At 39.1% G+C, this 27,175-nt stretch overlaps 3 protein-coding genes across 4 annotated transcripts; 1 reads left to right on the top strand and 2 right to left on the bottom strand.

Moving 5' to 3' along the window:
* Positions 1–241: 241 nt before the first annotated feature.
* tirap (toll-interleukin 1 receptor (TIR) domain containing adaptor protein) lies at positions 242–4,626 on the bottom strand. The gene is made up of 3 exons (XM_074641516.1): positions 4,413–4,626; positions 3,628–4,242; positions 242–3,390 (listed from the first exon to the last, which is right to left on the bottom strand). The coding sequence occupies exons 1-3, from the start codon at positions 4,519–4,521 to the stop codon at positions 3,335–3,337; spliced, it is 780 nt and encodes a 259-aa protein (XP_074497617.1). The 5' UTR covers positions 4,522–4,626; the 3' UTR covers positions 242–3,334.
* Positions 4,627–7,400: 2,774 nt separating this feature from the next.
* Positions 7,401–15,475, top strand: srpra (SRP receptor subunit alpha). Its single transcript, XM_074641509.1, has 15 exons — positions 7,401–7,525; positions 7,635–7,774; positions 8,473–8,556; positions 9,022–9,185; positions 9,723–9,883; positions 9,986–10,148; positions 10,525–10,681; positions 10,804–10,952; positions 11,082–11,203; positions 11,303–11,389; positions 12,091–12,263; positions 12,863–13,076; positions 13,219–13,382; positions 13,985–14,083; positions 14,176–15,475. The coding sequence occupies exons 2-15, from the start codon at positions 7,652–7,654 to the stop codon at positions 14,302–14,304; spliced, it is 1,989 nt and encodes a 662-aa protein (XP_074497610.1). The 5' UTR covers positions 7,401–7,525; positions 7,635–7,651; the 3' UTR covers positions 14,305–15,475.
* A 98-nt stretch (positions 15,476–15,573) lies between these two features.
* fam118b (family with sequence similarity 118 member B) lies at positions 15,574–26,339 on the bottom strand. Of its 2 annotated transcripts, XM_074641511.1 has the most exons (9): positions 25,932–26,066; positions 25,678–25,729; positions 24,558–24,647; positions 24,079–24,331; positions 19,161–19,388; positions 18,193–18,321; positions 17,769–18,066; positions 16,738–16,803; positions 15,574–16,443 (listed from the first exon to the last, which is right to left on the bottom strand). In XM_074641511.1, exons 3-9 carry the CDS (start codon positions 24,638–24,640, stop codon positions 16,430–16,432), a joined length of 1,071 nt encoding a protein of 356 aa, XP_074497612.1. In that variant the 5' UTR covers positions 24,641–24,647; positions 25,678–25,729; positions 25,932–26,066; the 3' UTR covers positions 15,574–16,429. The 2 variants fall into 2 exon arrangements, with proteins under 2 accessions (XP_074497612.1, XP_074497611.1); XM_074641510.1 differs by lacking the exon at positions 25,678–25,729 and having other exon boundaries at positions 25,932–26,339.
* Positions 26,340–27,175: the final 836 nt, after the last annotated feature.

The following is a 27,175-nucleotide window of genomic DNA, read 5'->3' as shown; positions in this document are numbered from 1 at the left end:
TTGCTGTTGGCTGTGATTTTGTGAATCTCTGTTTGTAAAGGAGATAACAAGCTGAAACTCAAAGACAACTTGAGTGAGCTTCTATCAGGCCACATACAGAGGACACATTTACTAGAGAATAATTTACCATAACCTTGGCTCTTTGTAGCTTTGGCTTTGTATGATTTTATTTGAAAGACTTAATGAATAACTATGTTTCTTTTCAGGTCATTATGAGAAAAAATTATTTGGCCTATTCCTGTTTTTTTTTTTTTTTAAATGATGATGTTTTATTTTAGAACAAAAATCTTTTATTAGATTGTGAACAACCACTGTCTCCTCTAATGTATCTGCAGCCAACAAAATTGTTTTTCACAAACGTAAACGATTACAAGTGAAGTAAATGTTTGCTGGCTCTGGACCAGAGACAATGTCGGAGTTCTGTAAATAATCTGAAAGAGCCTGCGTGCATGACTCCTTTACAGACCTACTAATTTCACTGCAGCATTTCATTATCAAGTTATGGTGTCCATAATTCATGTCTGACTCAGCATACAATGGGTGCTGTTCATTCTGTCTGTACCAAATGCAGAAAATAGTAGAGAACAACTTCTCTTGTAGACATGCAAGAGAGACTTTTTTTTTGTTTTACAGATGACGTGGATTTGTGTGCTAAGTGTCAAATGTTCATTTTCACATAATTTGCCAAAAACAAAATCATATGCAGGACTTCTGCAGAATACATGATGTGCTTGGGACTTCTATTTTTAATGTAACTTCCTGTTCAGTTTTGTTCAGATCAAATCAGATCAGATCAAGCTTTTTTACGAAACATATTTGTTTTATGGGAAAACAGATGCTAAACAATCTATCTCCTGACTGCATCTAACAAATAGTGCTGCTGTGGGTAAGTTAATAGAAAAGTGTTTAAAACCCATCTTACATTTTGTGTGTAAAATAATTGTTGCATTTGACATGCTGAAGTCTCGTGTCTCATTGCACTATATGGCAAACCCAGTAAAATGTTTGGATCTCCTGCTCTCCTTTAATTAACCCAGCTGGTGCTTCACTGTAGCACGGCAAGCTGAGTTTCCTCACCACAGATAGAAACGTCCAGGTCAGTACCGCCACGCCCAGTGGAGACCACCATGGTGACTTACAGCTGAGTGCTTTTCCATACTGTTGGTGGTCCAAAGCACAGCAGCTTGCCATCCTGTGGCCTAAACTCTCTCCTCACTTTCATTTCTTGCTTTATATGCTAAAAGTGCCGGGAAGCTGACACATAGCATCCCTGTTCAGGGGCTTTTGTCAGCTATTTTTAGATATTGTTTTAGTCTCAGTCCTGAGATCAAAACTCCATGTGGGTAATAGTCATATTCAAGATTAGTCCTAGTTTTAGCCCATTTTTAGCCAACTAAAACACATTTTAGACTTGTCTCAGTCATAGAAATCATTTTAGACAAAGAAATTACTTGACATGTTGTAGATTTAGACCAAGAATGAGCATTTTAGCCAAACTTCAGCAGTCTGCCTTTCAACCAAATTGATTTTAGGCTACCATTTATGAATTTGGAAAAGAAATATTTGCAACATCTTTGCATGCAACACAAGTGAAGACAGCTGACTACCGCCCAGAAGATTTACACATAAAAAAGTATATCAAATGAATTCAAATAGCAAGCACACATTGCAAATACAATCCATTTATATTGTGATAAATCATACCAGTACCTCTGAAGCTCACTAATTAACATATGTCTCTCCATTTCTGTATATAGGCCTACATCCCAGCTATATTTTAGCTGCTAGGCTTCTCTCCTGACAAAGATTACATCGTCGTGTGTCATCTGAAAGAGGATTTGTTATACCAACAACAAAAAAGCCTCACAGAACATCTGTGCCTTTCAGAGATTAGTCTAAATTTTTATGTTACAATGTTGGCTTGCCACAAAAGAGGCTATTATCAAGGCTCTTTTATTGTGGTTCTAAATGTCTGTTGTTGTTTAGGGAGATAGGGAAGTGGGAGGATGATGCAGCTTTAATATAATCAGAAAAAGAACGTGTTGCACTTCTTGGAGACAGATGGTGTAAAAAGAGAAAAAAAAAACCTTGCCTGTCTTAAAAAAATAATAATCAAGGATCACAAATGTCATGCTCCAATTGACTCAATGAATACTTGATATTCCATATTGAGTGGTCCCTATGCCAACTACATGAAGCACTGCCAGAATGCTTGATTAACAAGGGAAGGTACTGCCAAGGACATTTAATCATACCTAACAGAGAACTGAAAGTTTTTGTTTGGATGGAGGAAAGAAAGGCTGTTCCTTCCAATACTTCGACATGTTCAGTTTGTTCCAACCAGCTGAGCTAAAACCCCTCAGTCAGACATATTGTGACTTAGAATATTAATACCAGCAGACCAGAGCCATGTGTGTGAGCTCTTGCTATGTTTAAGAGATAGAGAGTAGAAGGAAGCATAAACTGGTGGCTTATCTCAATAGGAATTACACATCCTGTGTTATTACTTAAAGTTAAAGTTCAGTTAAAAGGTCATGCCACTTTCAGTTTGTTATGGGTGGGTCTTTCCCTTTTACTCACACAAACACGCACATACAAGTGACATAGTGTTACTGTAATCATGGTTGTTGATCGTAAAAGCTTGAAAATGATGCCAGAGAGATGACTTCTCCTCACTAGCACTTTCAATTGGATAGAAAAGGAAAATACACCACCTAGTGGTAAACACTATAGGCCATGTATCACATTATTACCACCCTGATACAGTAATCTCTCATGTTTTACTGTGTTAAAAGGAGGATCACATACATTCATTGTGCTTGAGTGCCCTTTATTGTTAACTTAAATTATGGGCTGCAGTTTAACTAAATTATGTGTAACAAGCCGAGACTATGAAAAGAAAGTCCCATGTCATGTGCTCGTTTATGGCAGTTATCGCAAAGTTTTTGGCACAAGCTGTACTTCTCTTAATCTGATTCAGGAAATAAGCCCCAGTGCAACTGTTTCCTGTTCACTGAATGAACATCCGTACCGACACAAACACACACCCAGTGTTGGTTACGCACATCAAAACAGGACTTTGTTTTAAATCCCAACACGATGTGATAAAAGGGTCACTAGAGTTGAGTTTGTTCAATAGCAACAGTGTTATCCATTCAGAGCCTTTGGCCCTTCATCACAGTCTTTAATTACTGTTTATGATGATCACAGCAAACGTCATTGAAGCTTTCATCTCTCTTCTCTATCACTTCCAGCGGTATTGAAGTCTCAGCGGGGTCATACTTTTGGCATCAGCTTGTCTTTTTTTGGGCTACCTTCTCCCCTTAGTCCATTGCTAGTTATCCATATTGCAATCAAGTGTCTTCTCTTTTTTAACCAGGTCTTCCAAGTCTGTAGAAGACAACAAGAAGAGATTATTAAGGATGGCTTGCCCTAAAAAAAACCTCTTTTTCTTTTTCTTTTTTTTTCTTCTTTTTTTCAGGCGGCCTTCTTTTTTGAGAGTTACAATGCTAATTTGACATACAGTATTTAGGAGAGAAAAAAACGTTGGATTTTAACACATCATTTTAAACTTGGGTCTAACACCATGCTTATGTTAATGTTATGTTAATTTTTTCCATTACTCACACTTGAGCACAGTCTTGTTGATGAGGGTATAACCTTGGTCAGGGTTCCTGCTCAGGTCAATGTAGAAGTAGAACCTCAGTTCCTGAGGATATTGAGAGTGGGACAGGTTCTGAATCAACGGGATAATCCGATTGGACATAGGCGCCTCTGCCAGAACTTGGTGCATCATGTACTTGCACCAATCGTCCTGCAGGAAGTTAGGAGTGATAAGCAGAGCCCTTAAGTGGCTGTTCTGCACAGCCTGGCATAACTCTGTGGAAATTGCACCCCCTGGACAGGCATCCCTCTGCATTAGAAAGCACCTCAGGCTACGGGGTGAAGCCTCCAGGAAAGAGACCAGGCGTACAGCCTCTTCAATGTCACTGTGCACAGAGCTGTGGCACACAAACACGTCATACTTTTGGCTCCATCGCAGCAGTGAGCTCAGAGCAGACTGTGGCTGCAGTGGTTTTGAAGGGGTTGTCCCCAGTGACGATGATGACGAAGAAGAGCATGACGATGTAGATGAAGGTGACACGCTGCTGACAGAAGACACCGATTTTTTTGTCACTTTTGCCTCTTGTTCACATTGTGCTGATGAAGATCCTCTTGATTTCAAGAGTTTCTGGATCCAACCTGAAATGAGAAAGACAAACTGAACATATTTCTGACATGTTGATATCTATTAATCCTTCTTAGTCCAGCTATAAGTCATAAAGGCTATAGAAGAACAGTTACAGATAAAATACAAAAATATTAATGAATATACATAAGGTTTACATCAGATATAAAAAGACTGAACTTACCATGCATGTCATCATAATGTCTGTTCAACGCCTCGCAAAAATCCTTCCAGTAAATAAAAGTTGAACGACCTCCTCTCTTAAAGGAATCTCCCAAGCCCCATGAAAACATTACTCAGAAATGGTATCTGAGCAAATAACTGTTAAAACAATGTGACATAATCAAATGGCAGCGACAGAATGTTACAAAGACGAAGTGAAATCTGTGCTGAGTGTCGCTGACATCACCAGAAAAAAATAGGAAGTTGGTAAGAGATGCCTCAACATGTACAGTCAGATTATAAATGCAAAGTGTCTAAAACTTTATACATCACCGAGCAGGCATTAACCCTTTGTTAAAAGCATGCATATTGACAAAATGTTATTCAGTAAAGCTGATTTTCAACAAGAAGAACATTTCATAGGCTAGAATGAGACCACTTTCTGATCTAGATGGTAATATTCTATATCAAGAAGAAGGAATAAGAGGAAGGACAACATGAACCGTTGTAATCAAACCACTGATATGCAGGAAGCTACTGTCAAATCCCTAAGCCAATCAATGTGTCGGACGTTTCATTACCAGGTTATTCCTTTCTGTTGTGTAGAAAAGGATACAAATTCTGTCATACAAACATAACTTAAGACATTTTAAAGAACAAGCATAATTGATCTCATGCAGGGAAAATTAAGGGGAAAGTATGAAGGTAAGCTGGCAAAATATTAGATTTGTATCTACAAATCTAGAAAAAAACATTTACCCTGAAGGCACACCATCTACTCAGCAGCCACTTTTCACTTCCAGTATGATGCCCTGTAAATCATTTTGACATCAGGAGAAGTCAGTGTAATTTTATGGAGAGGTTTTTCTAAGGGTATTTAACCAGTTGGTGGACCATAGTTACGAATCATGCTTTCATTTTCACATTTTCTTTCAAGATCAGGTGTAATAGGATTATGAAAATGACAAACAAAATGGTCCTGTCTACAAAGAAATGTCTAAGATATGAAACAAGAAAAACAGGGGAAGAGAGTAAGCCTACTAAAAGCAGAAGTCCTGTGTGGAAAATATTGTAGTTGTAGAAAGCGTTAGCAAAATGTACTTTACAATATCAAGAGTAAAAGTATTCTGTGCAGAAAGAAATGGCCACTGTGATTTTTAGGCCTATACTGTGGATTAGGCTACTATTGTTGATGTGCTGGACTTTATTTTACTCTACTTTACATATATGTATTTAATCAGTGCATCAAATCTTAGAAATTGATCATATTTTCTAGGTAAAATCTTCACTTGTAAAGTGAATACTAGCATGTCAGATACATTTAGTGGCCAAAAGATACAGAGAAGAAGTGCAAAGTAGCAGAAAATTAAATTATTAACGTTCGCCTAAAGCAGGGGTCAGCAACCTTTACTATCAAAAGAGCCATTTTAGGCAACAAAAAAAAATAAAAAATTTGTCTGGAGCCGCAAAACTTTTGAGCGATGTGATTAAGGTAACACAGCTTATAGTCTAAGTATATAGTATATAAGTCTAATGCAGTGAGGGCCCAAGTGCAAATGTACTACAGAGTATTAGGGCCACATTGAGGGAAAAAAAATCGGAGATTTTCAGAATAAAGTCGTAATATTACGAGAAAAAAGTAATAATATTACAAGAATAACGTCATATCTTTGCGGGAAAATAGTTGTAATATTACGAGAATAAAGTCGTAATATTACGAGAATAAAGTCATAACTTAACGAGAAAAAAAGTCGTAATATAACGAGAATAAAATCAGAACTTTGCGAGAAAAAGTCATAATATTAGGAGAATAAAGTCATAACTTTACGAGAAAAAAAGTCGGAATATTACGAGAATTAAGTAATAACTTTGCGCGAAAAAAGTTGTAATATTACGAGAATAAAGTCATAACTTTACGAAAAAAAAGAAAATAACACGGAAAAATACTACTTTATAATATTATGACTTTATTCTCATGATACTACGACTTTTTTTCTTGTAAACCTGACTTTCTCATAATATTGTGACTTTATTCTCGAAATCTCAGATTTATTTATTTTTCCTCAATGTGGCCCTAATACTTCGTCGTACCGTAGACCTACAACAATGATAAATAAAAATGAAAATGTAAACAAAAAAACAGTTATTCATTTCCATTTTTATAAATCCACAGGGAGCCACTGGAGAGGAGCTAAAGAGACGCAGGTTGCTGACCCCTGGTATAAATAAAGTAAAATTGTATTTTATGTAAAGTAATTGAGTGAATGTATTTTTTTACATTTACTCAGTAGCTAGGCTACATTGATTCAATGTAAATAGTATAATTAAAGTCATCGGAGCCCAGCAGAGCAACTTAAACTCTCTCTGGGAGAAACGTGTCCTCCAGAAGGCCAAAAACATTATTAATCACAACCAAATCCTGTCCAGTGAGTTCACACTACTGCCTTCAGGACGGCGCTATCTGCCGCCTCACAGAAAGACAAACCGCTACTCCAAGTCATTCATTCCTTCCGCCATTACACTGCTGAACGCAGAGTAACTATCATGAATGAACGACAACAAAAATGTTTTATTTACTTTGAATGTACAGTTATTTTGCACTAACCACATAACGGTTGTCTGTGTTTGCATTTGGTACATTCTTGGAATACAATTTGCAATGTGCAAATACTCTTGGCACTTTATTCTATTCTAATTATTTATTTATTCTTTTATTCTTTTATCTCGTCTTGTTTTTTATTCTTGTATTCATTGTTTTTATTGCAGATATTTTTAATTTTTAATCTCGTACTTTTATTGTTCTGCACCTCCCCATATGCCACCTACTGTGTTCCCTCTGTCAATGATGATTGTGCAGTATGAATGTGTGTATATGTCTCGGTGGACTGCAGAAACTGAATTGACCTTCGGGGATAAATAAAGCTCTCGGTATCTGTATCTGTAAAGAAGTGTAAAACTCCCGTCATGTTAAACGATGCTTGAAATGCGCATGCTTGAAATTCAGAAGAAAAAAAAATCCCCGGATGTGAACGTCACTTCCTGGTTTTCCATCTGACGTGTCTAAAACAGTTTCGCTCCTCTGGTGGTGGATTTTAACTCGTGGGGGGATTTATTATCTATTGGACTGAATATCTGGTACGATTTAGTTGTTTTGAAGAGTAGTCACTAGCACTGTAAAGCTTTAAAGACCTCATTCATGTATCTCAGGCCTCTGTTTCACGTGTATCTCCTCTCTTTAATCCAGATAACGTGGTGGTCAAGATGCTCGACTTCTTCTCCATCTTTAGCAAAGGGGGCATAGTGTTGTGGTGTTTTCAGGGAGCCGGTGTCTCTGAGTCCTTCACCGGGCCTGTCAACGCCTTGATCCGCTCCGTCATCCTTCAGGTGGGACATAAAGACAGGTCTAAAGTCCAAACAGCTGTCTGTGTTTGTCTAAGTGTCTCTGTGGACAGCTAATGCTAACGCTAAGAGCTAGCAAGGGTTAGCTTGTTGCGTAATGTTAATCTACTAAAAACAAGCTGCTCTTTGAGGTGTGAAGAGCCTTAAAGGTCGCCTTATTATGAATTGTTTGCTGGTTTGTTTATATAGTTTGTGCTACAGTGGCTTCTTTGACATTGTTATGAAGACAGTCTAATGCTAGCAGCATGTGTGGTTAGCTCCTGTTGACATGTCAACAATGTTTGGGAGGATGTAACTCACTCTGCCTTTTATTTACTCCTCTACTTCATGTTATTGCAATATATTGTTATTAATTGTTTTTTTGTTTTATTGACACAACAAACAGTAATTACTTCTTTATTGTTTTCTTCCATTTACATGCATGTTCTTTTTAAATATCTATATTTTGTAATTTGCTTAATGAATTGTGGCCAGGTCGAGCAGGTCGTCCACCAATCGGAAGGTCGGTGGTTCGATCCCCGGCTGCTCAAATTGAGTATTTAGATTCCTGATGGGCAAAGTTGGCACCTTAGCCTCTGCCATCAGTGTGTGTGTGAATGCTGACATGTAGTGTAAAGAGCTTTGAGTGTTGAGACCTATATAAATGCAAGTCCATTTACCATTTACCATTTGTGTCGTTACAGGAGCGAAGTGGGAACAATTCATATACTCATGAGGCCCTGAGTCTGAAATACAAACTCGACAATGAGTTTGAGTTGATTTTTGTGGTAAGTTTCTCAACTGCAAATCAATAACAATCCAACACGATTGAAGTGTGTAAATCTGCAAATTATGTTCATGTTAACAGTCTCTTCTGCACTATATTCACTTTTTTAATAGTCCTATATCACAGCTGTTACCCTGCACTATATTCAGTTTTAACAGTTTTCTTCATCTCCTTATATTTTTATATCTGGTATATTGTTTTGTACTTTGCACTATTAACTTTTTTACTGCCTTTTTACTAACATGTTTTGCACTTTGGAACTGTGATGCCTGAAACTTGAATTTCCCTCTGGATCAATAAAGTTACTATCTATCTATCTATCTATCTATCTATCCATCTATCCATCTATCCATCTATACATCTATACATCTATCTATCTATCTATCTATCTATTTATTTATTTATGTTGTTTATAGTTTTACATGTTGTATGATCACTCTTCTCCTTATACCTTGACTCTGTCCAGGTGGGTTTTCAAAAGATCCTGACCCTGACGTATGTGGACAAGTTCATAGATGACGTTCAGCTCCATTTTAGGGATCGTTATAAGAATGAACTGGAGCAAAAGGGTGCTCTGAAGCTAATCAATAACAACTTTGAATTTGAGGATGACTTCAAGGTGCTTCTCAGGTAAAGACAGACAATTTCACTCATGAGTGTGATTTCTTATATTGAGGAACTTAAAGCACACTTGATGTGATAATGTATATCCCATAATTAAAAAAATAAATAATAATCAGACCAATGTGTTTGCTCTGAGAATCAAAAGTTTATCTCAACAACATTTAAAGATGAAAAAAAAAAAGGGGGGAGTCTAAGCCACTCTTCTGGCAAAAATAGACTATTGGCTATTTCATGATGAAATGCTAAAAACAATGCTTGTACATGTTAGATTGGGTAACAACCCACGCGTAGTGGCACAAACAGCCTTCTTCAGGGTGTAACCCCCAGCACACAGCTTTCCCTTCACAAAAGAAGAAGAGTGCCTTGGTCCCCCCCCTTTTTTGAACATTTGTATACCCCACCAAAGAGCACATTCATCACACTGATTTGAACTTCCGAGCACTCTGGACTTTTTCCCTTTTTTTGAACATTTCAAGATGCTTCATTAACCCAAATCTTTTTTTGTCATGCCCATTCTGACATACATCAAATGTTTACCACCAGAGAGGCGGAGGAGAGCACCAGAGGTCGTGGCCCTGTCCCCATGCGGACCTTTAAGGAGTCCGAGAAATCCCAAAAAACTGTGAAGTCAATGATTGAGACCAAGGGTGGGGAAAAAATCAAGGAACCGGGTGGCAAGAAGAATAAAAATACCAAAAAGGAGGGTAAGTGCTGTTGGAGGTGGTTGTTCTAAAATAGCTCATTCTAAATAGCCAGTGTGACATAATTTCATCTCAATTCTGATTTGATATCCTTATCTTTTCCAGCTCCTGCAGCTGAGCCTATCAAAGTGGATCAAGGCAAGGCCCCATCGTCTGGGCAGAAGACGGTCGAGAATGGTAACCAGGGCTTGACTCCTGACGAGGTCATGCAGAAGAAGCGGGAGGAATTCTTTCGCAAGCGCACAGCAGTACCTACTGAAAAACCCATGTAAGAGAAAATACATTCATGAATGTCAAGCAAGATATAGTTTAAGTAAAAATGCTGTTCGTACAGTTATATTTGATTAACTTATTGGTATACTGATATGTATCAAGCCTGTGAAAATTAAATTTCAGCAATATACACATTTTTGATCCCCAAATGGATCATTAACATTTATTCCCCAACTTTAAAATCATGATCTGATGTGTTGAAAATAAATGCAGCTTACATAAATGTTATTGGATTGCTTGTCAGAAATGTATTTCTAATAATCATGTATTTTTCAATAATCAGAAACTGAGAAGTTTTGTCAGTCTCCCAGTGTAGATCATGTCTAATTGCTTATTTCTGATTGCTTAATTCTCATATTCTGTCATCCTAGTCACACCAAGTCCCCAAAACCTCAGAAGCCTAAGGAGAAACAAATGCGTGTTTGGGACATGGGTGGTAGCAGCACCAGGGAGCTGGACTACAGCGGAAGGAATGGAGATGGTTCCCAAAATGGTGGCGAACAAAACCCGGAAGCACAAATTGACCTGGTATGTACCCCCACCCCTCCACTTTATCCCAAAGAGGTTTCTAGTGAAAGAGACATCTGTACTATTCACATTAATAATGTTAAAATAAATCCCAAATCCTTGATGTGCTGGATGTGTTTCAGGGGATGCAGCTAAACTCCATGAAAGGTGACCTGCTGTCTGTGGACTATGAGTCCAGTGAGGAAGAGGAGATGGAGGAGGAGGAGGAGGAGGAAGAGGAAGAGGAAGAGGAAGAGGAGAGAGTGGTTGTCACTCAAACAAGCAAGACAATGTAAGAGAGTGTTTAGTTGTTAGATTATTGTTTAAGGATATATTATCATATATTGATGCTTTTTTTGCTTCATTTGTCATATTTAAGTTGCTCAGTGAATAACTGCACAGCTTTGTTTATTGGTTTCAGCTCCAAAAAGGGTGGTGGTTTTGGGGGTATGTTTGGGATGCTGAAGGGCCTGGTGGGCTCCAAGAGCCTGAGCCGGGAAGACATGGAGTCAGTACTGGAGAAGATGAAGGACCACCTCATTAGTATGATATCCAACTCTCTGTCACTCATCCTCCTGATTTTTCTTCAACATTTAAAAATGCATTGTCTGCTATTCATTCCTTTCCTTTATGATCCTATAGCAAAGAATGTAGCAGCCGACATCGCCTACAAGCTCTGTGACTCTGTAGCCAAAAAACTGGAGGGCAAAGTCATGGGCACATTCACCAGTAAGTAAACTTTCGCTTACCCACAATCTTCACCCAGTTACAACGCAATGTGCATCTTCTCTGCCTTCACTTGTCCATCTTCGAGAGCACCAGTCTGCATGCTGGGAAAAGTAATGTGATTACAGTAATGAGTTTCCCCCTATATTGTCTGTATGATTACCGCAGTAAATTGAATAAAATAGGATCTGCCCCTCAGTTTAATGTACGCAGGATGCGATTTAAAATGTTGCTCAGACCAGAATTTTGTACTTGTAAACATCTCACATTGTAAAGTTAGAGGGGATAAGTGTTGAAAGAGCATGGGCATATTTTATATTGTAGATGATTTATTGAATTAGACAAACTTATTTATTGCTTTATCACTAAATCCATACTGAAAGAACCAACCTGCCACTCAATGCAACTTGCTATCAGCCTGTCTGTAGTTTTCCATTGATATAACATAATAGTCTATATTCTTGATATCAGCTCATGCTTATTATAACCAAATCAAGAACGGCATTAAAAGGTGCACTTTCATTGTCATATTGATGATATTTAGGTATTTCCCCTTTCTGGTGCTAGTCTCACCCTAGTCCAAAAGCACAAATCGTAACTATAATGATGTCATTCTACCTATTGGAGATCATTTGTGTCAGTAAATAGCAGTATGAATGCATGATGCAGGGAGACCCTAACATAACTTTTGTGTTTGTGTGTAGCTGTGGCCTCAACAGTAAAGCAGGCCCTGCAGGACTCACTGGTGCAGATCCTGCAGCCAAAGCGAAGGGTGGATATTCTGAGAGATGTCATGGATGCGCAGAGCCAGCGAAGGCCTTTTGTCGTCACTTTTTGTGGTGTCAATGGAGTTGGAAAGTCCACCAACCTGGCCAAGGTGAGTTGTCATTGTTGAAAGGGTAATGACATATCTATCGTATGTATATCGTTTACCCACACAGAAAACCAGTTCTAGGCTCTGAGCTTTACTGTGTGTGTTTGGCCTTTGTTTTGTGAGTTTGTGGTCATGTATAGCTCTTTTAGTAGAACATGGTATTCACACTTTAAAATGATTACACTGAGGGCACTGGGGGGCTCTTTGGAGTAAAGAGTCCTCCAAGTTGCATTCGAATTCTTTAGTAAATACATATTTTAAACTTCTTTGTCTGACTGTGAAGTTATGATACTCAAGTATTGAAAACACTCTTAACGTTTAAGGTGAGTCCGTTATCAGGAAACGGTGCCCTGTTCTATTCAAGTGTCCCAGACAGTGTGACAGTGAGCCAGTATGAACTTGAATTTGAATGTCAAAATGTCTTCTGTGGAAAAATGATTAATGTAATTGAATATTTGCGCAGCTAAAGTTGTTAGAAATCTTGCTTCGGCGTGTAACTTTTTAAATATTAGTATATGTTTGTTACACTTTGACTCCCAACATGTTCAGATTTTGTCCTATACATATTCATGTGAACCAAACGTCTCTCTGTCTTGCTCCAGATCTCTTTCTGGCTGATAGAGAATGGTTTCACTGTGCTGATCGCAGCCTGTGACACCTTCCGCGCCGGGGCCGTAGAGCAGCTCCGTACTCATCAGCGCCGCCTCAACTCTCTGCATCCTCCAGAGCAGCACGGAGGCCGCCCGGTAGTCCAGCTCTATGAGAAGGGCTACGGAAAGGATGCTGCTGGAATTGCCATGGAGGCCATTGCCTATGGTAAAATATTTTTTTTTCTTGTTGAGTAATCATTCACAGTAAAGCTGTGGTTCCTTGTTGATTCCAATGCCATTTCCATTAATGATTAATGTCACCCATATGGTAAAATCACATGTACACCTTCTGTGTTTCATCCCTCCAGCCCGCAACCAGGCCTTTGACGTGGTGCTGGTGGACACTGCTGGGCGTATGCAGGACAACGCCCCCCTTATGACAGCCCTGGCCAAACTTATTGCGGTCAACATGCCTGACCTAGTACTGTTTGTTGGAGAGGCTCTGGTGGGCAATGAGGCAGTTGACCAGCTGGTAAGACCACTCACACACTCATACTTTTTGTTCAGACACATCATGTACTTAGAGGAAATGTAACTGATGACAGAGGAGAAAGTCAGGGTCTTTGTAACTTGAGAGAAAATGAGCGTTGTCCAGGAACTCTCCAAATCCTTTAATTCACATAATACATAATTATGTGATCGGCTGCTAGAACTTGGTACTGACTGAAGCAGGGATTTATGGTTTTCATTAGCCTAAGCTTCATTGGTATTAGGAATCAGCATTTCAAGCGAAAATACTATTCGATAATCACTGGGAACTATTCGATCATTCTTCGAAGATCGTTAGATTGGGATTTATACACAGACCAGAAGCCTCTGTTCAGTTCAACCTTAATTAACAACAGTAATGACTAAATAAGAAAATGCTGTAGGATAAAATGGATTTCTGCTGTTCTTAAACTCTCCAGTAGAGGTCAGTATTGCTCCACTGATCTGTTGTCATCATGATGGTGGACAGATGTGTTTTCTTCTCCTCTACATTGAGTGAGATGGAAAGAGGGTGCTATACATATTAACTCTGGTGTCAGCAGTTTCCCCATTAATTACTCAGCTTCCTTTTCCTTGTGTTCTCAGGTAAAGTTCAATCAGGCTCTGGCAGACCACTCCATGTCTGAAAAGCCTCGCCTCATTGATGGAATTGTTCTCACCAAATTTGACACCATCGACGACAAGGTATGATTTGTGAATGGCTGTTTTTATTACTTGTGAATAATTTGAAGCTGTAAAGTTGGTAGCACTCATGCATCATCCTTCCTCTTTTACAGGTTGGTGCTGCCATCTCCATGACCTACATCACAGGCCAGCCCATTGTGTTTGTTGGCACAGGGCAGACCTACAATGACCTGCGCAGCCTCAACGCCCGCGCTGTGGTCAGCGCCCTGATGAAGGCTTAAGTGGCTGCATGTTCTGCTCTTTTATTCATCGTCGCAACAAAGCCAACAATACCTTTTGCCACGCTGCCGTGAGATGTTCCAGCCCTGCTAACCTGTGTTTCTCATCCTCTTGTCCTGCCCTCTACTTTGCATCAAATGAAGAACTCATGTCACGCACAGGACTTTATTCTCCCAGTAAAGGACAAGTGTGCACTTTGAAAGACAGAACATTTTTGCAACAAAACCAGAGGGGCCTCCCTTTGAATAATTTCTAAACTTCTGGGCCTACATTGAAAAGTACCTCAGACCAGCCAGTTTTCAAACAATGAAGTCACATCCAAATGACATTTTAGCTGACTGAAAGGACCTAGGCTGTAAATGTCATCAGTTTACTGGTTTACACAGTAAAGACTTTTAAAAAAAACTCCCTACCTGGCATTTTGTCAGTCAGTTTTCCCCTCTTCATGTAAATGAGGTCAGGTTGTGAAGGCTTGCTGGATGTGACATTTCAACAGCTGCCTGTGCCTGAGGAAAGCTTAGTGACCATAGTGCCTATCTGTCTCCTGTCTTCTTAGTTAACACTTTCACTACATGGGTGATTATCCATCAAGAGAATCATGACAGTTCAGGTCAGAATTCACTCAGTGTAGTCTTGAGGAGTCTGAATCTCTTTACAACATACAGTTATAAAGTGGGCACGAATATCAGCACTTGTGTAGTTAGATGTTGTACTCCTGTCGAAAATGGAAGAAAAAAAATCACTACTAACAACTGGTACACTAGTTCTGGATTGATTGTTCTATGAAAGTTATCTCCCAGAGCCCCTTACCTACCTAACACAGTTTCATTACAAAATGGAGAGTTTGATTCCTCGGTTTATAGTTGATGAGTGGTAAGATATTTTGTAAATTATTTTTTTTTTAGTTCTTACAGGTTGTCCGTACATTTTCAGACTTCACACCTTCTGTTTGGTCTGTTGAAGTTCTACGAGCCTTTTTATTTATGCTTTCCCCTCTTGATTTACTCTTCCTTTGTAAGAAGAGATAGAAGTCTTAAATATCTCTAGCCCCCTTTAATTTGTGGTAGTGCAATATGAGAGAACAAAGTTATACAGACGATTTGAACGAATTTATGAGAATGTAAACATTTCTAAATAAAGCTGCTATATGCTATGACAGCCTGTAAAGTGGAACTTGTTCTGTCATATGTTGCAGGGGCACATGGCCTGTAGCCCCATGACGGACTACTCCAGTATGATCAGCATGAGACAGGTAAACATGACAGCACAAATAGGATACCAAAAGCTTTATTTTGAAAATAGTACTTATAAATACTATGTCAGAAAACACATGCAAGTATTAAAAATACAAAAAAAGGCTTACAAAGAACATTTTCAGCACAGGAGTGGCAAAGTGATTGCTACTGGCTGGGAGCCTGTCTGCTATGAAAACATAATCTTCTGAACTTTGGGAGGACAGAATCATAACAATGTGTTTGCAAACCAAGTAACCATCCATCACTGAGAAAATTCCCATCCAAATTCCCCATCCAGTAGTGTGCAAATCAAGTTTTACTGGTTTCAGGGTAGAGCATGAGAGATACAATCCTCATATATCAAAACAAGATTGCTTTCAGTTAAGAGCATGTGATATGCGTTAAAGCTTGCACCTACAACTTCTCTTACAGGGCAGGAAGGTCAAGGTGATGCAGTTTGTTTGATTTTATAATCCAAACCATGAATCAATGCAGCACAAAAACTTCTGTCAGTTGTCTCAGATCTATAATTTTTGTCAAGTTGAAGTGAGAGAAACATATTCCATCATCTGCATATTTAAAACTTTCTTTTGCTGTAGCCTCCCAAATGTTGAGCAACATTTAAATACAGTGCAGTGGAACTGTGAGGCTGGGTATTGGCGTTGACTCTTACTTTAAACTTCTCCTTTCCCTTTTAAACCAGAATTAATAAAAGGAAAATCACAGACCTGTGAAACACTGACAATGTCTTTTAGGTCTCCCATGGCCCATAGTTTTCCTGTATTCCTAAATCCACTGATTGAAATCAGACTTGAGTACTACTCAAAGTAGACTGATCTCATGACGGGGCTGTGGAGGAAAATGACTGCTAGTGATCCCGACTGTGTGCCTGTCAAGAATGATGGTCTAGGGCAAAAAGAGAAGGAAGGGACTTAAGTGAACAGTCGAGAAACAAAGAGCATCCACTGAAATGTTGCCACTGACTGCCGTGCATGCAATACTGCAAAGACAGTTGTATCTTTGTGTAAAAGGAATACCAGCAGGTCTTTTGATACTGAAAATCAAGAACAGACTTGAATTTTCTATCTACCAGCATGCAGTAAGAAAACAAAAGTCTTCGACAGTGCTTTATGGTATTATTCTGGAAATGTCTCTTGCAAATAGCCACTGCCTTAAGTCAAAGAAGCATTCAGTCCTAACCTTGAAGGAGGCTTTTCTGTGTGTTGAAGCCATTTTGCTGTTCTTCCCCATTTTGTGAAGGAGACCCTGTAGATAAAGATAACAAAAAAGACAATTATAAAATGCAGGCAACACATTCTGAACTCCTTTCAGAAAGAAGGACAAGCAAGTTAAGCAGATCTATTGGACTGAAATGTAAATACCACATTTTCTTTTCCAAGAGAGATGCTGGCAGAACAATTATGGTGTGAAACCAGGACTACTGACTACAATGTATGCCCTAAATCAAATCTGCAATATGGCAAATTAACTTGGTCTTAAAAGGTCACATAATATTCACAAACAATTTCTCATTTAACTAACCTAGAGAACCCGACAAACAGTCAATTCCACAAGAACAATTAAGATTCTTTAGCTTAAGTTAAAAATACACTAACCTGGTACCATAATACTAGTAGTAGTAGTTTAAGTATTGTTAAATAACAGCAATCTATCTCTTGACTGGAGAATGCAGCACCCGTTTTGACAGCAGAAGCAACCAAGCATCGAGTACCCCGGTGTCAAATCTTTAATGGGGTACTCCAACAATTTAGTATTACACTCCCATTAAGTTGAGGGACTCACAGGAGGCTGATTAAAAAAAGAATGCTAAAAATCGAAGCAGCAGAGGCCCCGATATCTTGACTTTTAGTCCTAAGTGTAGGTCAAGCTCCAAAAACAGTAGATCCTACATTATCCATAATGCAACTCAACATCGTCTTTCATCTATCTATGCACTCATTAATCCCAGCTCACAGTGCTCACAGCGTCAGCGAGGCAGATTGTTAAGGGTAGCTATTGCAGAAGTAACAAAACTCCTGCTGAAGTGAGCTCTTCCCCATCTAAGTGTTCTGTATCTCTGACCAGATGGAAGTAATGTGAGGTGTTGGTTTAGGGGGTGATCAGGGTCATTTGATATTGGGAGTGCTAGGCGTGTGATGGCTCTGAGGTTCACATCTAATAACACTGGGAGTGGGCACAAATGAACTGTGATTGACTTAAATCCTCCTTACCCCAGCCGTTGGTAGACACATCACGGTTGCAGATCTCATTGGCCAGCCTCTCAAAGTACTCGGGCAGGTCCGCATACTCGTCTCCATAGGAGATGACCTTGATGCCCTTGTCCAGCATGTTGTCACGCAGCTTCTTGAACTCACCCACGTCCTCTCGTCGTACGAGCATGAAGTGTTCCAGGTCCGACTTGTGTTTGACCGCCTCCAGGAACAGAGCCTGGAAGGTAGTGTCGTCTACTGTGCGCCCGCAGCCGAGAAACACAAATGATTTGGTCTCGTACAGCTTCTGGATCTCACGCTGTTGAAACCGGCGGTAATATATTATCACATATTATCATTTCATAAACATCAAAGTGCAGGGACAGAAGCAATTTGGTTTGGTTTCTCAGAAACATAACCAATAGTGAACAATTTCTGGGCTCACCATAACTTCAGTGTTCCTCAGTACATTCTGGTAGCCTGCAGGGTGCAGTACGATACCACTGGGGTTGGTGTAAACACCGTGGATATGCAGAACACTTAACCTCCGTTTCTCCTGAGCCCACTCCAACACCTAGACACACAAACACAAACACAAGCGCACACACACAAGCACACACACAAGCACACACTTAACAGTCCATTGCACTCAAACCTGTTCTGGCTGGGCTGGGAGTAAAATCACTGAACAGCAGTTAGAGGATATTAGCCCTGATGGAGACGAGGCATAAATACCAGGACTGAGAGGCAAAGCGACAGGTCTCTCAGAAAACTCTGACCAATTTTTGCTAATTTGTGTTCTATTTAACAAATAATCAACCTAACTTTAAATGAACTGGGACATAAATTACATGATTGAACAATTGACATTTTGTAGAAAAACTGTTCAGAAGTGAAAAAAAACCCTGTGAACCGGGGAAACACACGCTTCTCCTTCAGCCCGGTCTTAATCCAAAAGCAAATATTGTTCAATCTATAAAATTCGACAGCAGCTGAGTAATGGTTAGAATTTAAACCTTCCTCCACCTGTCAGAGACAAAAGGCTCTTTCAGGTCAAAGCATTGTCTATTTCTCTCCCAAACCGGCCAACGAGGAACTTCACTTACAGGCAATGTCATAAATGTAACTGATTGTGCAGTGAGTTAGTGAGTTTCCCTATATGCTCAGAGGACAACATGCTATTCAGGCCAACCTGTGATTTCCCCCCCTCCAGACTAGTGTTTTGGATTTGAGATTAAATAATCTGTGAAATATAACTTGAATTTTAAAATTAGTCAGACTTTTAACTCTCCCACAATCTGAACCCTAACGTTAAGTACTTGCTTTAGTGACCTTTGCACACTGAAAAAGCTGACTGGATGTATTGTGGCAGGAAAGATCAATCTATGCCATAACACATCCAAGACGGTTTACCTTCTTCTCGTCTGTCAGGTCCAGTGACTCCAGTTTGGTGCCCTGGTGAGCTGCATAGATCTCCAACAGGTTGTCAAAGTTAGTAGTGAGGACCAGCGCACCACTCTCCATCAACTGCAGCACCGAGCGCAGTAGATGTTTCCCTGCGTGCTCCATCTTACACTCCAAATCGTCAAACACCTCGTATAGACAGTCCTTGAAGAACGTGGATCGCACATTGCCTGTTCTCTGTAAAAAAAATAAATAAAAAAGACAGGAAACGTTAGGAATAATGCACAAGTTATTTTATAAGAGTACATGTAAGAAATTATCCAGTTGGCATGCTTTTCACACAACTGTTTTGTAGGGTTTTAAGTTTCAACATCATAAATACTTTAATAAAGTACACTGAATGTACAGGAATAAGATTTGGTGATATTAATGTAGAAAAAAGCCTTGACAAATAATTGAGTTTCACGGTACATCTGGATATGTAATTTACAATGACAACAAGACTTCATATAGTGTACGATGCACTCAGGACAGAAGGCCATATGGACTGTCTACCTATTTATACTTGATGATCAATAGTCAGCTAAGCAAGTTTAAACAGCACTGAATCCAGTACGACAACAACTGAAAAGGGAAGTGCAGCGAACAATCAGCAGCACTGATCTAGTGCGCCAACAGGAAGTAAAATTCGTGCAATGAAATATAAATAAATAATGATCATTGGAGCACAGATCATGAGGCTAAAACGTGTCACAGCAAGATTCACAGGGTTGTGAAGTCTTTCACTGTTGCTGCAATGTAAGACAGCTTTACTACCTCAACCCCGGCCTTCTCACAACAGAATGTGCTGACTGTAGCCAAACCTGCTTTGATTTGTGAAGTCTTAACACAAGAATCGCCAAATTGTAGTAAAATAAAATCTGCCCTCTGTCAAGTTTTAAATATAGATGAGAATTTACAGTGTTTCCAACCTAAAAATACTGTCTGCTGACTGAAGACTGATTCATAAGATAACCTCTGCTGGAAACAAGAGAGAATACAGTGCGAGGTATATTTTTGTATGTTCCTCATTTTATCAAAACTTTACAGTACTCTGAGTATATTTTTTGTGTGAGTGGGGTAATTAACCCTCAACTATGTCAGTCTTTGACATCCCTACATTTACTGGAAATGGCATATTAAACTTGTTTGAACATGAGCAGAATTAACTTTAGGGGAAGTATTCTGTGGTAAAATATTGAAACACCAGTAGGCCACTGTCAAATCACCGCAACCATTGTATCAAGGACACTTTTACAAACCCACAACAAGCAGCCTTTTAATGGGATACCATACCATGTGACCTGACCATGTGTGTCCGAAAATACATGTGTGCAAATGAGTCCAGTTTGAGCAACAGCTGAATGATACTGTTTTTTTTCATTTGAGCTTATTAGAATCCGATTGGAACCACAAAATAAATGCTACCCCAAACACTGGAGAAAATTACAAATTAAAGTCATAATGTTGTGTAATTGCTCCATAGAAACAGACAGAAAAGTGGGTGATTTTTTTGTTTTTGGTAATATCATAATAGTAGAGTATGCATAGTTGTATATTCCAATCAGCACTCATATTTCTAGATGTATTAATTGTAAAGGCCTCAAACTTGAATACTAACTGACTCATTTATAGCCATGGAGTCTAGTCTAGGCCTTATTTATTTTGTTTTAACATGCTTTCACCATGAATTCCCCTTGGGGCAGTCTCAAGTGAGACCGTGGAGGTGTGTCAAGGGTGTGCCAGTGTTCAGAATATCTACTCCAGGGCAACTTTGTTCTGAATCAAACACTACATCACCCTGTCTGATCTCTCACACAATACCTGAGTCTGCTAAGAGATTATGGGCTGTGACTACACAGTCTAAATCTCACCCTTACCTGGCAGAGCCTATTGTAAAAAAAAAAAAAAAAGAGCCAGGCAGCTAAGAATAGCAAAAGGTAGTGCCGAGATGCAGTGACCAAGGTGATCCTAGCACAGGGAAATGCTCCGCTGACTTCCAGAGATTACAGCTCTAATGGGCTAAACAGCGGGAGTCCTTTCCACAGGAAGGAGCTCATTATCCACATCTAGTGTCTACGGCACCCATCCTGATCACTGTGTCCTTGGACCGTCTCATGAATTATGTAATAACCAAATCAAGTGCAAGTAAACAACTCTGGTTTCCAAATATTCGTCCCAAACTAATAAATTTTAATCAAAGTTTAAAAGCAACTCTGGACTGCCCTATTGTGGACATGCATACAGTTAGCACTAAATATAAATATAGCCTAGGTGTAAGAGCAGTAACAGATGCTGAGCTTTCACAGGTCTGTTGCTACTGGAAAGTCCCTGTAACACAGTGGTATGAAGACTAATGCTTGATCTTTTTCCACAGATAGGTTACGGTTAATTTCACAATGACAGTCTACTTGAGAAAAACAAACCACAACAGTTTCCTTTTGCAGCAAGGCACGTAGAGTGCTTTATCATTTACAAATCTCAGATTATCATCAAAATGACGATCAACAGATGACTAAATGTGTCCTCCCCTAACCCTGCGGCAAACATTGTTTATATTTATTTAACTAAAACTAGTCAGCAAAGTTGTTATTAGCCTTGTTTTTACAAAGGTCAGATGTGTGAGAGGATTTACAGCAAAAAAAACATTCTCTTTCAGTTTTAACTTCAGATTACCCTCATTACCTGAAACTGTGTGCCTGCAAACCACCATAATCCATCTGACACACAATTCCATAAAAAGTGGGTTAAACTCTCACAGCAGTTACTGGAATTAACTGGACTGAAGGCCTCTCACACCCTCATATGCTTCTGTTTTCTTGAGGTATTTTGATATTAGGACATAGTCTAATACCGTATGCATTGGGGAAAACACTATGATTCACATACTTGAAGAAATACATTTTCTTAGGTCAGAGGACATCAACTCAGGTCTAGTGGTAACATGTGTTCTTAAGTGCAACAGTGGGAAATATTTGCAGATGAGCTTTGTCAATAGAATCACTAAAAACTCATGTCCTCTGCTGTAATTTATTGTATGCTTGCTGTTTGGGTGTTACTTTAACTCTGTGTGAATGGAAAATCTGGGCTAGGGGGCTGAGCGGTTCACATTATTCTGTGCTTGTTTTTTCCCCTCAGCATGCTGGAGCTTGCTGTGTCTGTAGCCAACAGCAGTGGGGTGGTGTCTGCACGACTGTGGATTGAAATAAGCACGATGGATAAAGCCATAAAAGCGCTGCTTGTTCCCTTTGTGACAACAGGCTGAGGGCAGAAACAAAGCGTTTTATCAATGTCAAGGGTGCGATGAGACATGACTAACACAGGAGGCAAACTGTATCAAGTCTCCCATCTGCCAGCCCTGCTCCAGACCAGACCAGTCCAATATAGGAAGAGAAATAAGTAATATGGAAATCCAAATAGGTTTTTATTCATTTCATTTTTCGAAATTAATTTGTAACAATCCAATGGGTTTCGAGCTGTAAGGTTCTGTAAAAAAAAAAAGAATCATTTGTTTCTCACTCAAAATGTATGATTTGCTCTGACTTATCAGGGATGTGTGGTGACGCCCTGTGTAAGGATCTTGTTGTGTTTGTATGGCCGGGTGGCAGGAATTTTAAAGTTTTGGTGGGCTTGATTGGTTCATCAAATTCTTAGGTGGTATTAAGCGTGTGATGTTACCACTTGGTGCTGCAACTATGACAAAATATAGTTTTCTGCTGTTGTCGTCTGTAAATCCCAAAAGCCCCACACTACAGAACACTACCTTCCTTTTGATTTTGTTTGCCCAAAAGCTTTCTTTTCAACTGTGGTAGTCTCTCTCTCTCACACAAGTTAGATTATTTTTGTTTTTGTCCTAACTGCTGTCACATGGTGTAACACAGTTGCGTCTACTGTTGATGCAACCTTAGAGTAAGATATGAAAATGAGATTGCGTAGGTGCTTTGAATTGATATTGCTATTTAATATTATCAATCATGCAGTCTTATTCGCAAAAGTACATTTATGGGTAGTCCACACTACAAGGCGGGCGGTTCAGTTTCTTGTATTAAACCAGAAGTCTCATATATGATGTCCAGCTTGTTGTATTTTATTTCTCTTTGGGAAACCCAAAATTTGTCTGAATTTTGATGCATACACCAAGAACAGGACAGGAACAAAGTGGACACAAGACTGAATAACAGAAACATTTAAAAGTTGGCATTGCTTCACTAAACACAGTGTGGGGAAGTTCTTCCCAATGTATGCTTCTGTTTGCTGATAAAACTGAAGCATTCGTGGCCTGTCTACCCAAACTACCCTATAATTGTAGCTTTGTGCATTACTGCCTCACTCAGAAGCAACATTTTAACCCGTAAGAATTTTCAGTTTAAAGTTAATGTTAAAAAGTTAATGTTAAAAAATATTTTTATAAAAAGGGACAGACTTTTTGGTGCATAGAAAACCAGTTCAATGCAGGTTTGTAGTGTATATCTGCTGTCAATATACTGTAAACCTTAAGGAGGGCAAGGGAGGGTTAAAAAAAACAACCCACTAATGTTGTTCAGCTCGTGTGCCTTCATCAGGGTGTTGTTTTCAACAACAATGAATGAAAAAAAGAAAACAAGCCTGCTCTTTGCATGTGTGATTGATTCTACATCAACTGATTAAAAACTTTATATCGACCAAAATATGTTTCTAAGGAAAAGTCTCGTAAACAAGCCTTGTGTCATTAGCTATAGGTCTTTTAATGAGATAAGGCTAAGATGTCTTATCTCAATCCATGGAAGTTAAAACAAAATGTCCCTAGATGAGGAAAGGACAGTGAGCTGGCAGTCTGTCTGCCATGTGTTTGTACATGTGCGACAGGGCGGTGTAGAGAAGAAAAGCAAGGAAAAAGGCTCAGGCTTACCGGGGAAAGTTTCTGAATGAGGTCATGGGCCACATGAACCAAATTCTTATCTTCCTGCATGTGCTTCTGGAAACGTCGACTCTCCTCCTCCTCCAACAGGTCAAAGTCATTGGCTGCATCAAGCAAGGCCTGGATGAGGCCTTTCCAGGAGCGGAGTGCGGGGACTTGAGGGGCCACTGCAGAGCTTACCCCCGTGCCAATCACCAGGACAAGCTCGGGGGCTCGCTTGGTCTTCAGGCTGGGCAGCAGTTTCCTTTGGGGCATGCAGAGATTGAGTGACGATGCTTCCAAAGATAGGTGCTTCTCAAATTCTTCTACACAGCATTAAACTGACCATTGGCAAAGCAGAATAACATGCAGTGTGAAACTCAAAACCTACCTTTATTTAGGTCTGCCAAAAAAAAAAAAATAGGAACTCAAGGAAACAAAGAGTCATGGACAGAGTGTGAAACTGGTTCCAAAGCAGCATCTGAGCTTACCTGGGCTTTTTTGCATTCGAGTCTGCATCCTGAGAATCAGCTGCAGGTCGCTTCTCAGTTTTCACTGCAACAACGGAGGCCATTCAGGTCCTGTAACAGAAACAGAATCAACCATATGCTAACTACTGACAACTACATATACAGCAAGTCTGGACACTAAAGTGCCACACATGCATATGTAACTTGTTTGACTGACATTTGTGAAGCTTCCCTCTTAACAACCTTATCATATAGGGAATTATAATTAACATATTCCTGCCAGATCAAAGTGTCATGGCAAATGAAAACAGTGCTTCCACTTGTTAACAATCAATCTACAATATCAATCTACACACATCAATGTATTCAAAGACACAATCGAACATTAAAAAGGCATACCATTTTTCAATCATCAACATTCAAAAAAATATTTTCCATTTAAAACATATTTATCCCAAATCAACTGATAAGAATATTACAGCTGTTAAGTTTCATGTCTCCTCATAAAAAGGCAAAGGCATACTGGTCGCACTTGATAACTTAAACCAATGCTCTCTCTCACCAATGATTTTCAGTCACTGGTTTATTTGGTTTAAAGGTCAAAAGTCTAACCCCGAGCTCCTCAAGTGGTACAATCCCTTAACAAAGGAAGATTTTCTTACTTTTCCCTCTTTCCCTTCTTAAAATGCAGCAATTATCTTAAATAGCACAACATGAACCTGAAAGTTGCATGACACAACAAAAGATTTAGTTTCTAGGCTGGCAGATCTGGAGCTGTAGTAATAGTAAATAACAGAAACTGCAAGTTTATAAACAGTCACCCTTTGATACTGAAATATCAGTCATGACTCTGGTGTTTGCAGATGTTTTACTGGTATGATTTTTGACTACTCTGATGAGGAAAGTAAGTGTTGTAGCTGACAGTCCATGAACTCTTATAGAACTCTTTCCCTTCTTAAAATGCAGCAATTATCTTAAATAGCACAACATAAACCCTAAAGTTGCATGACTAATTTACACATACCTGCCAGGTCAAAGTGTCATGACAAATGAAAACAGTGCTTCCTCGTTAACACAGTCATCATTTCTCGTACAGGAAATAATTCATAAATCCCCCCCCCCTGGTTTACACACACCATACCTGAATGATGACACATGCTGTTAGCCATTTAAAAGGCTATTGTTCCTGGAAACTGAACAGTGACACAGACAAGGTGACGTTAGCATGTTTTTTCCTGCTGTTTCCCTATTGTTGTTTTCTTAAGTCAATGCACCCCAACCAGTCCAACAACTTCAAACTCATGCCAGACCACGTGTTTAATACTAACATTAAGAGACAACTATACGGTTCACACACAATAGATAACACGTGCAGACAAGGTAACGATGACTCACCTTGATATAGGTAATGTTAAGTAACTGTCCAGTGTTTTATTTCCCTTCAAGTAGAAATCCTTTTGATCTGAAGTCAGCAATGTTCTCTATTAAAGTGAGCCACGTTAAATAGCTTGGACTTGAGTTCGTACCTTTAAGCTTTAGATGGACAAAGAAAGCTAGTTTGTTTTGATGTTTTAAGCTAAGTTACGTTAGCAACCCGTGGTTGTCAAGAGACCCAGACTTCCTCTGCTTTACTTTTCATTCTGATGATAAAAGCAGGAATATATCCGTTGTTAACCGATGTATTTCGCTGGGTATAACGGTATTAAACCCCGTTAATACAGCAGAAAGTCTCTCTACTCTCCGGCTGGCTGCTACACTGATCGTCCGTTTAAGTTCTGCAGAGCTGTTGAAGTCACCGCCTGTGGTTTTATGATGCCTTCATGTGCTGTACGAATAACTGTCATTAGCTTCACCGTCACGCACGGGGAATTTGTCTTGGTGCGTGGCAAAAAAAGCAGACACATCAAAGTAGGCATTAGTAAAACTGAATAAAAATAGATATCAGTTAGAAACAAGAACAGTGTACATCTATGAAAGAAATGCATTTATTTTTTACTACAATACAACAAAGCACTTATTTACAATTTAAAAAGCTATGATGAAGATGCTAATGATATTTACAAGGAGCACCTGAAAGCAGCAAAAGCAGACTCTGTGACGTCAAAGAAGGCAAGAGGCTAGACAGCAAAACAACCTACAAACTATTTATGTTTATGTATTTAAATATTTTTTATTTTATGTTGGTTTTGTTTCATTTCTGTTGTCCTTTAATGTTTGACACAGCTCTTTGTTTATGTTATCACTATGCTTCTTTTGTATGTAAATGTTTTTAATGTTTTCGGCTGTTACTATGTATACTGTCATTTTTAAATAATAATAATGAAAAAAAAACTACAAACTACATAGATCCCATCCTGAAACTTGCTCTCATTTATTCTGGTCCTGTAAATTTACATGTGAATTGTGGAAAGATGTCAATAATTTTATCCTTGTTAACATTTTCTCAGATTTTGCACTGTACTATAGAAATATTATATTTGGTTGCTATGATTACAGTGACAAAGACAGTAATGCATTTTTTCTTCTTAATTTAATTTAAATTCTCGCAAAGTTCCACATTCAAAAGTGTAAATTTATCCCCAAAAAAAGCCTAATTTCTTTGTATTTATGAAAGAAATGGATCTATATCCGTCAACAAT

This window comes from Sebastes fasciatus, chromosome 7 (assembly GCF_043250625.1).
Source record: "Sebastes fasciatus isolate fSebFas1 chromosome 7, fSebFas1.pri, whole genome shotgun sequence".
Lineage (NCBI taxonomy): Eukaryota > Metazoa > Chordata > Actinopteri > Perciformes > Sebastidae > Sebastes > Sebastes fasciatus.
Note: the sequence above shows the minus strand (reverse complement) of the source record. Positions and strands in the feature narration are given on the sequence as shown.

Coding starts and splice junctions, on each gene's coding strand:
- srpra (XM_074641509.1), top strand. CDS start 7,652: ATGCTCGACTTCTTCTCCATCTTTAGCAAAGGGGGCATAGTGTTGTGG. Junction 8,557..9,021: donor AGTTTGAGTTGATTTTTGTG/GTAAGTTTCTCA, acceptor GACTCTGTCCAG/GTGGGTTTTCAAAAGATCCT. Junction 11,204..11,302: donor GATGAAGGACCACCTCATTA/GTATGATATCCA, acceptor ATGATCCTATAG/CAAAGAATGTAGCAGCCGAC.
- tirap (XM_074641516.1), bottom strand. CDS start 4,521: ATGTTTTCATGGGGCTTGGGAGATTCCTTTAAGAGAGGAGGTCGTTCA. Junction 4,243..4,412: donor ACATTATGATGACATGCATG/GTAAGTTCAGTC, acceptor TTCTCATTTCAG/GTTGGATCCAGAAACTCTTG. Junction 3,391..3,627: donor CAACAAGACTGTGCTCAAGT/GTGAGTAATGGA, acceptor TGTCTTCTACAG/ACTTGGAAGACCTGGTTAAA.
- fam118b (XM_074641510.1), bottom strand. CDS start 24,640: ATGGCCTCCGTTGTTGCAGTGAAAACTGAGAAGCGACCTGCAGCTGAT. Junction 24,332..24,557: donor TCGAATGCAAAAAAGCCCAG/GTAAGCTCAGAT, acceptor CATGCCCCAAAG/GAAACTGCTGCCCAGCCTGA. Junction 18,322..19,160: donor ACCTGACAGACGAGAAGAAG/GTAAACCGTCTT, acceptor TTGTGTGTCTAG/GTGTTGGAGTGGGCTCAGGA.